Here is an 11,542-nt window from a genome sequence, read left to right as displayed (position 1 = left end):
AAAAATAAAAGTTCTATAAAATAACATAAAACCTTACATAAAATAAATATAAAAAGGCTTTTCAAACAAAGGAACGAATCTTCTCTACTCATTATCTGATATCTTCCTTCCTGGAAAATTCCATTACAGAAGCTTTTATCAATTTAAAAGCACTTTAAAAACACTCAGTATGAGTTGTTCAAAAACTAAGTATAAAATCCAGGGCGACAAAGAAGAACAATGCATAAAGATTATATACAGGAAGAACTTAATTTTTAAAAATGGTTTGTTTAGATGATAATCATCATTTGTTTTAAAATAACTTTTAACTTCAATAAAAACATTCGATTGATTTTCGAACAAAATATTTTCATATTTTTTTGTTTTGAGCTTTGAAATATTTTACGAGTTCCGAGATTTTTTTGCATAATATTTTCCGAGCCTTGTAAATTGACGAAAAGATGTTGTTGCAGTGTAGCAGTAGCAGCAATCTAACGTCACTTTGCTACAAAAGTGCCCGGCGCTTTTTTCCAACACAAAAAGTGCATTTTTTGGATCACCGATAAACCAGTTATAAGACCTTTGCTTGTACAATATGGAAATATTTAACTCGTTCCGAATTTTTTCCGTATATTTTCTTCGCCTAAAGGCTCAGAAAATATCTTACAAAAAAATCTCAAAACTAGTAAAATATTTCTCATATTGTACTCACGACTGTACGATAACTATTACCTATCGATTTCATGATAATGATATAACTTGTTTTCGCAATATAAAAAGAGCATTTAGCGTTATCCTAAAGTTCGGTTTTCGATAAACAATTGTAATTGAAGATTCAGAATAAAAAAAATAGAAGTAAAAACTATGAGATTGATACCCAACCCTCGTCCCCAGTGTATTCTCCGGTATTATCTGGCGTCATCAGTAAGCATTGGAAATACAATGGGAACGATATTGAGTAAGATTATAATTTGTCAGCAATGAGTGATAGTGCAAAAGAAACTGAACGCATAATAATAGCCTCCCCCTCCACAAAATGCTAAACAAACTCAGGCAATTTAACCAATCAATATCCGAGCATATTGGACACGATTCCTTTTTGACCTTGACCGGCATTCTGTTCATTAATTTCTTCATCAGTGACATCATGTAAATCTTCTTTATCGACAAACTCGAATCCGATATTACTTTCGTGTTGTGGTGATTCTTGTCTTGCGATATTTGCGAATCGAGTTGATGAGCCATCTGTTTCTTCGATCGGTAAATCCTTGATATCTTCGTCGGTGTCATCCAGTCGTAAAGTATCATTATTCCCGTTGTTTTTCTCGTTATGTAGATAGCTGTCTGGTATCCCTATAGAAAAATACAAAATAGATATTTGACCATGAAGCTAGGGGTCTCATTTCCTATTTTACTAAAAGTTAATAAAACACCAAATTTGGTCAACTAGTTCCGTTATTACGGGATTTTGCCTGGAAAGGCTTATAAACCTTCATAACTTTTGATAGGAAGATTTTTAAGGCATGTTTTATACCTCGATTTTCATCAGCATTTCATGCTCTTTCCACTGGAACCATCAGATTTTGAATATTTACAAAAGAATAATTTTTTGCCCAGCCTCCTGATTACGTTTGGCCAGGTGGCAAAATTTGGTGTTATTGTTTAGAATAAGTTTTAAACCCTCTAAGAATCATCGGTGCCAAATTTCATGCTTTTATCACCATCTGAAGTATTTTTGTGCTAACAAAGGAAAAATTATAGTTTCAGGGCTTTCATTTTGGGGCTATAAATTGACCAATGGAAAAATCAATACAGAAAAGGCGTGAAAAATAATTGCCGGATGCTTAAAAATCGCTAGTGAACATTCTTCATGCAAGAATGGGAGAGTTGGGATTTAAACGTATTATAACATAGATATCGAATTTTAAAAATATATTGGATGTAAATAAGATTGATTAGGCAGTTCTTACCAAAGTCATTGTTGGATCTAGCTGTTACATTTTGGAAATCCAATCCTGCATGGAATTCATCATCTAGAGGTTCCATCATCGAATCAAATTGAGACATGGAAGGGAATTCATTTTGTGATGAATATGGAAGGAATGAATCTTCATCAAAATCAGAAAAACGTCGACGCTCTAAGAAATGAGTAAACAATTTAAATCTAGATAACAGCGATCAGTTTGCAACAATCAAAATGCCTCGTCTTATCCACTGACCTTTGTATATCCCTGGACCAAGTTACTCAATGCCGGCCAAGCAAAATATCATGATCGGAGTTTTTTTTAAATTGGTACCTGTGGAGAGAGCGCTAGTTCTTATTTCGCTTGCCCACTAGTGATGTAGAGCCGTTTGTCGGTAGGCAAAGGTCAGTGGCCTTATCGGCCCTTTTCCACGCCGGCCCCTAAGTTAACACCAGCTCTTAAAATAAGTGAAGAACCATTGCGTAAGTTTGGGCTTAGAATTAATAATTTTCTTATCCTAATCGCACCTTGATCCTGTTATATAGAATAAAATAAATGAAAGAATCAATGCTACTCAAAATTTTGACCTTTTTTACATAGAATTTCCGCCACAGGTCAAACAAAAACGTATTAATGACCGGCGTAAGAAGGGTCCGTAAGGTATTCATTTCTTTCAAAAGATTGAGGGGCGGAACTTTCGATCATAAAGGGCGTGACGTGTTCATGTTACCCAGTACCTTTCTAATCAATGTCAATTGAATATCTAGCTTGTTAGTAAACGCAATCAATAGATTAACTTGTGATCAATATCGATGGGCAATCTACAGTCGTTCAGCTGGGTGACGTCTCATACACTTTTCGAAACCAATACCCCAATTTATTGACGCGATTGGTAAAAAATACCAATCTCGAAATTCAAAACAAGCTGACCAGGTGGGAGATATTGAGTTGACATTGTTCTAATCCCAATTAAAAGTTGAAGTTGGATCCTTTACTCGGCTTAATTCAATTCAAGCGGTCAGGAACTACATTATGGCTAAAAAATCGATGAAAAACTCTGAATCCTTGGTAGAAGCTTGGTCTTCCCACCGCGGATACAATTATATCTTTAACGACCTACTTTAAAAAACCTCTATATGGATAAAAGGACATCAACGTGAAAAGTGTAAGCTGTTGGAAAAACCTTTTAAATGTAGTTTTCCTCTCAAATCAAACTCATCCATTGAATCGTCTGTAGTTTCCATGATCTCTTGGCGCGTTTCTGTTGGTTGAGAGTGATCACGTGGTAAAAATTCGTCTTCCTCAGCATCAGCTGTGCTCTTGCGTTGCGGTACAACTGAAAAATGAAAGAAGTAAAAAATTCACAAATTCACAAAGAAATCTTTAGACCCATATTCTCGTATTTGGGAAACGAAGTAAAACGACTGGAATGGACTTAAAAGATCAAAAGATCAAAATTAGTAGAAGATTACTCACCATTATCAAACTTTTTATTTCTAGTTCGTTTTGTCTCTGTGTTGCACCATTGGAGTGCAATGGGTTGAATGATTCTCTCCAAGCGCTCAAATAATTTCTCAATAATACCAAGGTAACTGCAGACCGGGTAGAAATAAAGAAATGTACCTACAAAATAGAGAGAATACATTCTCGTATACTTATGAGTACTAGGTTTTATGTAATGAAAACAAACCCATCTACTCCGAACTCAGAACCCGATTGGATTTGCTTATTTTTCCAGATAACAGAAGACGTGCTCCACATTAAAACCTCGGTTATGCAAGATTGAGGTTTGTGGAGGGAAGGCTGTTCAAATTTTCCAACGTAAAGGCCAGTCTCGCGTCGCGCAAGTGGTTGCGCGCGCTGCGATAGCATTTTCTCGAGCAAAGCTACCACGCTATTGGTCAAAAGAAAAATGAAGCAATTCCATTGGCCCATTGGTGCGATCGCAGCGCGTGCAAGTGGAGACCGGCCGTAAGTCAAACGATGATGGTGATGATGATGATTAAAATCTCAAGGTGTGCCAAGTCCTGACTAAGTAAATTTATGAGTCAGTGAAATATATAGAGGAAGAAAATGGGGGTCTACCATCGGCATTAACATTATTGAAAACGATAACGATGATGTCAATTTGTATTTGTTGCCATCTGATGAACTAGGTAATTATTTCATTGAAATATTTGTTTAGAGATGGCCAAGACAACAAATTTTGGTAAAACTCGTTTCGAATTCTCAACCAACAGATTCATGGTGTGACTTCTTTAAATGTTTTAATCTCAGAAGAATGCTACTTAGTAAAGTATAGTTAGTAAAGTTAGTATGGCTGACTATTAATATTAATAGTTTTAACTTACCTAACAAAAATAAGATTTCAGATACAGGAATGTATCCAATAATAATACCAAAAGCACCCAAGTAAACAGCAAGATAAAAACATAACTGAAATGGAAGGAGAAAGATCTGTTTAAAAATTGACCGAAAGATTTTGATGTTTTTTAGTTTCAGTAAACAAAATTTCATCTCAAGTTTCTTGACCCACAACATCACGCCTTATCTCACAGTCGTTATTGACAGCTGGTTTAATAGCTTTTAAATAATAAACATACTGTAATATCTTTTCGCTCCTTAAGTTGCATCAAGTACATAAAGTGTGCTTCAGTTGTAAGCCATGTTTCTGCTGCAACACAAACCACATCTTCCAAGCTGAAACCAAGGCTGGTGAGGAACAAAATTAAAAATCAACAATATTATACTACCGTACCGACAAATTTTGCTTTGCAATTTTACATCTTTATGACTTTCGAAAGGAAAGGTTTCCGTTAAGCGTTTTTTTATCAAAAAAGCACATCCAGGCTCATAAAAATTTCTTGCAAGAAAAAGAAACTTGCTGTACATGGATGAAATTGAAAAAGAGCAGCAAGTTGAATTAAATTTGAAGAATTTGCTGAAGACTCGGGAGGGAGTTTTCAAGTCTAACAAGCTGGATTTTAATCAGACTTCCTGATATAGAGACTGTCAAAAATCATTAGTTTACTAAAAAAACTAATGAAAATCGGACTTCGTCACAATTTGGGTATTCGCAACTTTGCGCAAAAATCACTAAAACCTAATAAGCCAATCTGGAGGAAAACTGGTAGCAGACAAACGAGAGGTCCAAACATTCCAATAAATGAGACATTTCCTGAAAAAACTTTATAATATGGGTATGTTTTCTTGTTTTCTTAGTAAAAGAAGCAGTAATATATATTACTTTTTGCAGAGAAAGCCTTTTCGATCATTTATCTTGGAAATAACCGAAGACAACTGGAAAAGTGTATACCTGAAACTCATAAAGAAGTTTATACCTTTTATTCTCTGGGATGATTTTGATGAAGGACCCTTTGAACGAAGTAAAAAAAATGAAATTAAAGCCGTTAGAATTCGCACAAAAGAATGCATAGTTCCATAATTTAATAAAATAATTAAATTCAAGCTTTAACTTTATTAGTTCCTCTTGTTGAAAAACATAATAAACATTTAGTAAGAGTTTAAATTCAATTCCAATAATAAGCACAGAATAATTCACATAATCATGTTTTATTGCAATTTGAAAAGGTCAAAAACAGGGCAACTCCTTCTTAGCATCTGTATTATTTCATTATATATTCACTATATCAAATTAGAAAAGTTGTCTGAAAATACTATTGTAAAAACTCGCAATTGTAAAATGCCATTTCTTTTTATCACATCTATATAAAACACAATACCAAATGCTGTAATGGCTGTTGAGCCATAACAAGACAAAAGAATGTTGCCAAGATCACAAGGTTTTTAAGTAATTTTCAAGGTTTCTCTCAGAAAATTTCCAACGTTGGAAAGTTTAGCAATATAGACGACTAAATTAAATAGAAAACTGAATGGCATTACCATTGTGAGTAGGAAAATTACTTAAAACTCAACAAGCAGACTTCTGCAAGTAGGGCTGGAGCTCTGCACACCAGGTGTTTCCAATTCTTTATACAGATGTATCAGTTATTGCTTATAATCATATATACCTACAATACTGTATAACACTTATTCTTATCGGCCTCAGTCCCAAGGTTACAGAGTTAGCTTTAAGGTCCTGATTTGCCATGAATACATTTGAAATAAGATTATAATTTTACTTACTCTCCTCAAGATAGGAATAAATAAGCTTTCTCAACTCTTGGAATATGATCAGCCCAGTAAACAATAATATCAACAAACCAATTCTTTGCAATTCATACGAAATGAATTTCCTGAAATTATAAATATAAGAATAAAAGTCACACGATAACCAGCTGTACCATAGCATAACAAGAGGGTTACCACTAAAATAATGGTCAAAAAAGGTAAAAAATACTCGAAAAAAATTCTGGGAAAAAAGGTTGGAGATAAACTTGGAGACAAATCAGAGCAGAGGCACCTGACCCTTATTCAAATCAACCCCTATCCCGTTATTCTCTAGCCTTTTTATTGAAAAGTTTGAAAGTAATCTCTGAGCAGATTCTGATACTCTACGCTTGGCACATATTTACTCTAAAGGTAACAGGCCATATTTTAGAAAGGCAGGGCAGCGTCTGTTGGTGGCCGAAAAGGGCGCTTTTTCTTGTGTTTTTCTGCTAAAAAGGCTGCTTTTACCAAAATTTTAGTGATTTTAGGAGGGGCATCGGACGCTAAAAGGGCATGAAAAATGGCCTGGGTAATCCATGTCCATAAGAGAATCTGTTCAGGTTGGTGCACTGCTTTGATCTTTTTCATCCAGATTTGAGATAAATATCAAATGGGCTTTTAGGTATGGTGATTGGCTAAAAGCATAATAATCGCACCAAAATCAAAAGCCAAACATAAACATAAACATAAACATAAACATTAGACCCAGTCACTGGTCACTTTCACTTTCGTTTTCAAGCAAAAAACAATGCGGTTTCGATTGTTATGGCTGAACAACCAGGCCAAAACATCACTTTGCCACATCCCTTTAGAGCAGAGCATGGTATGTGCAGGATGAATGATCTATTATGAGATTGACATTCAAATTCGAATCAAAATACCAATGAACGTTTAATAAGAGTAAGTATTATAGTTTGAGTATAATTTTTTATTGTCCTACTTTTTGACCAATAGCTCAGGGCAATGGTATAACCAAAAAACTTTTCATAAAGATTCAGGATCCTGTAGAGGTTTTTATAGAATGAAAGTAAATTTTTTATTGACTTTGATTTCTCAATCTTTTAATAATCACACTATAATGAACCATACCTGGTTGGAAAGATCAGTCTAGTGGATTATCATACTGTAAAATTTAAATTAATTAAAATTTAAAATCTAAAATTAGAATTTGAATAATTAAAATTCAAATTATATACTCTAAAAGAGTAAGGGGGAATGAAATACACTTTTTATGTGCAAATTTTCAGTTGAAAATTTTTACATCAGTCTTTCCTTTTTTCAAAAAAAAATGTGGTTTACTTCACACCTATACCAGGTGTTTCAAAAAAACTGACTGTGGCACATTTTTCTACAAAAATGACGCCTATTCAAAAGAGAATTCCTTCGAATTTTTTTTATTTAATTTTTCTTTAGCAAATTTTAAAGTGATGAGGCGGCAATCACAAATATCTTCCATTTGCGTTGCCCGACCGACTCTCCAAAATTGAGTAGAATTGAGTCAGTGAGTCAGTAAATTTGTCGCACTTTTTTTGTCGATGACGTTTCCTTCTTTCAAAAATTTTATTATTGCTGATTTTTTGCAAGCGATTTCTAGTGCATTCGCGGCATTTTGACTTTGTTTATCATTACATGCGCCATTTTGGGTTGAAGATCACAGTGTTCAAAGGTCATAATTTGAAACCACCCATAACACGCGGTCGTTTTGCCTGCTGGCTGGCTGGCAATTTTCTTTCTTCAAAAATACACTCCAAAAATGGATGATGGAGGTAAGAAAATCCGAAAATTTTTACGACCGATCAACTGACTCAATTTTTAGACCCAACAAGGACGCAAAATGAAGATATTTGTGATTGTCGCCTAACTTGAAATTTAAGTTACCCTTTCTTCTTTCTGATGGTGACAAGTCAAATTTTATCAAACTTATCATCGAGATTAAAATTTCCTAACACAAAAATAGTTTATATTTAAAGAATTATGAGGTAGTTGTGACCAGCAAAGATTTTAAAATGAATTTATGCTTAAAAAATAGTATCAAATGTATGTATATATAGTAATAAGTCTATTCTTAAGACCGTGGCGGAATTGGTACAGTGTTGATAACCGGTTGATTTGTCGTCTCTTTTCCAATGTTCGTTTACGACTTAAGATTTTCTCTTGACACATTCTAGTTGGTATATACCGTAGCTTGTTCTAATGTCGACATCCCTCCTCTAATTTTGACACCCTTTTTATGAGCTAAAATTGATAGAAAAGCTGAAACTGTTGTTCTTTGCTTAGTGGTCAGAGAGGAATAATTCTTTTTCAATCAGTGATTCAAGCTTTCATATTATTCCTGTCACTAAAGAAGGGTGTCGGAATTAGACGAGGGATGTCGATATTAGACCAACTTACGGTATGTTAACGACTGATTTCCAACTGGGTCCCATACTTGTAGAAGCATAACGATTGGCCAAATAAAGGTTTTGAACACATTGAATATATAAATCAAACGAATCAAACTTTACCGGAATTTCTCAGTTTGATCACTGTTTAAACAGTAAACAGTTGACATCGTCTGGTACTGACCTGACCCCATTGTGACCCCCCCCCGCCAAACAGTTACATCAATATGCCTTCTTACCTTTCTTTAAAAATATAAATAAAAGTAATCACGGAAAAGGACGCGAAAAAAAAAAAGACATAAGTGTGAGAACAGAGTAATCAAACTCGTTAGAAAAAGTACCATTAAAAGTCATAAAAAATCAACCTGAATAAATGCAATCGAAATCCCAGAGAACTTTATAATTCCCCAAACAACATTACATTACTATGTCAAACTCCCATTACATAAATTTTACAATTACGTCAGAGTAGACTACGCTCGCCACCGAAGAGGTTTATTTGGAAAGGGTAATTACATTTTATTGTTCGCTTTTTTTTTTAAGATTGGCCGGGTTGGAAAAGTATGAATTTCTTTGTACATATTTTACCCACCCCAAATATTTAGGAGGCTGAGTTTTAAACAAATGGTCAAGTTGAAACGAACGATAAATGTATCAAGGTCTGTTTTATTTACCCCCTGGTGACTTAACAAAAGAGACTTAACTCGATGTTACAATCCAATTATTGAAAGTTTGTCTCGGCCTTTTTATAATGAGCGAGACATACGTTCTCTGATTACGCAATTTTCATATTGACATTTTCGAGGCATTTTGATGTAACTGCCAAAATCGAATAATTGTGTCCTTAACTTTACCTCTCCCAATGTTATGCCCAGTAACATTTTGAAGATGTGAACTTTCCGATAGGGTGAATTGCGGTACAAACTGACATACATATAGATAAATAAAAAGGACAGGAGGGTGTGGTACCAGTCTGGAAATTGTGGCTTGTGCGCTGGATATCTCCGGCGTAGATTTGAGGTTTGAGATCTGCTGCCCCGCCTTCAACTTTTCCCAGTTAAGTTGGTGCAGCTCCAGCAGCAGCGCAGCGTAACATTTCCCTCCTTTCCAGACTGGGGTGTGGTATTATGTAGGGGACGTCTTTGTCCCACCCTCACTCTGTCAGTCTCTGTTGTCCTTGCAAATCTGTTTTCTCTGTTTTGTTTCATTCCAGTTATGTACCATGAAGTCAGGTAAACTTGCATCAGTGCAGTAGTACAGTGGAGGCTAACATGCCGCATAGCCACCAAATGAATGACGAAGTTAAATCAAAACAAAAATGGTATAGTAGAGCTGCGAGCGGAGCTGCATAGTTCATTTGTTTTGAAATTTTGCTGCTTTGATTGGTCAGTCATTTGATGGCTATGCAAGTTTCCCTCCACTGATGCAAGTTACCCGACTTCACGTTAGTAGTTATAAAACAAAAGTGATACTCACCAAAAGATGCAAAGAAAACCCCCATAAATTGTAAATGATAGCCAGGGTGAATTCCAGAAAAATACATTTTCAATATCCTTCCAGGTCACGCCAATTTCTTGTATTTTGTTTTTGATAAAGTTTTTCTTTTGGTCAAGTTCAGATTCTTCACTGGTGGAAGTTCCGTGGCTTCTAAGCCAACTTATCAATCTTTTAAACATTACTGAGACTATACAATGACACAAAACATACTTTTTCCACTTAAAATAACTCTTTTTTCATAAGCAATTATTTTCTGGTTAGTACATGTCACCTAACGACAGCCAAAATTGGGCCAAGACTATGGCGCGCCAAAGCGGAAATAAATACTATCTTTCATTTCGCGACACTATCTTTCATTTCGCGGCACTATCTTTCATTTCGTGGCACTATCTTTCATTCCGCGGCACTATCTTTCATTTCGCGGCACTATCTTTCAGTTCGCGACACTATCTTTCAGTTCGCGACACTATCTTTCAGTTCGCGACACTATCTTTCAGTTCGCGACACTATTTTCTCAAAAAAACATTATCTTAATTGAAACAATACTATCTTTTTCACAAGATACTATCGTTATTATGGAAGCCGAGAAGTGCCATCAAGAAAAAATATTTAATTTTAGAAAAAAAAAATTTAGAAAAAATATCAATTTAGAGAAAAAATTAAATTCACTTCAGAAAAAACTGATCTTTTTTTTTGGGAGAGCCTGATTCCGTGCATGCTTACACCAAAAGTCCACCGTCTGAAAAAAATTTGAAAAAAGAAAAACTTTTTGGCCTGATTCCTCCCGGGCCACACACTTACTTACAACTTTCGTTTTCATACTTCCTGGATTTGTTTTTGGATTTGACTTTTGTTCAGACCAGATTATTTTTTTGCACATCACATAGATGTCAATCCACAAACAATTCAAGTTGACAGAACCGATATTATGCTCAATATTTAATACCTTTTATTTATTGGGGAAAAAATGTCGAAGTTTTATTTCGTCAGGGAAAAAAATCGTCACCTAGAGGCTTCACTTTCTCCCGACCAAAATTTCAAATTCGTCACTTTTCCCCAACCAAATTTACAATTTAGTTAGTCACTTTCACATGACTAAACTGTCCAAATGAAATGGTTTTCTTCACTTAGCTCGAAAATAGATCTTGTAATTCGACGTTTATAAAACACTAATTTCGGTTAATAAAGGTGTAAAAAATTTGGATTTGAAGTTTGGTTGGGGGAAAAATAGTAAAAGTTTTTGGTCGGGAGTAAAAAAATCGGGTAAAAAATGTTTTGGTCAGGTGATGAAATGTTGGGAATAAATTTTGTTGGGGAAAAATTTCGTCAACCCTTCAAAATTTTCGTCACTTTCCGCTGACATTTTTACCCATAAATAACAACGTAGGTAAAAATTTTTCTGATTTTTTTGCATAAAAGTAGAGTATCATAAATAGGTAGGTAACGGTTGCGTTAGATTTCGGTAACAAAAATTAATGTACATGACAAACCGCGAAAAGCGCTAAAATTAAACCCGTGAGAAGTATTCCAATTAATAAGGTCTTAAGGTTT

The 11,542-nt window shown here is 34.8% G+C and overlaps 1 protein-coding gene across 1 annotated transcript; it reads right to left on the bottom strand.

Moving 5' to 3' along the window:
• Positions 1-855: 855 nt before the first annotated feature.
• Positions 856-10,284, bottom strand: LOC136818804 (reticulophagy regulator 3-like). The gene is made up of 9 exons (XM_067075041.1): positions 9,971-10,284; positions 6,090-6,199; positions 5,285-5,318; positions 4,547-4,655; positions 4,295-4,379; positions 3,420-3,566; positions 3,127-3,279; positions 1,950-2,117; positions 856-1,332 (listed from the first exon to the last, which is right to left on the bottom strand). Exons 1-9 carry the CDS (start codon positions 10,168-10,170, stop codon positions 1,046-1,048), a joined length of 1,293 nt encoding a protein of 430 aa, XP_066931142.1. The 5' UTR covers positions 10,171-10,284; the 3' UTR covers positions 856-1,045.
• Positions 10,285-11,542: the final 1,258 nt, after the last annotated feature.

Source organism: Clytia hemisphaerica, unplaced genomic scaffold (assembly GCF_902728285.1).
Source record: "Clytia hemisphaerica strain Z4C2 unplaced genomic scaffold, Clytia hemisphaerica genome assembly, whole genome shotgun sequence".
Taxonomy (NCBI): Eukaryota; Metazoa; Cnidaria; class Hydrozoa; order Leptothecata; family Clytiidae; genus Clytia; species Clytia hemisphaerica.
This window is presented reverse-complemented; position numbering and strand designations above follow the sequence as displayed.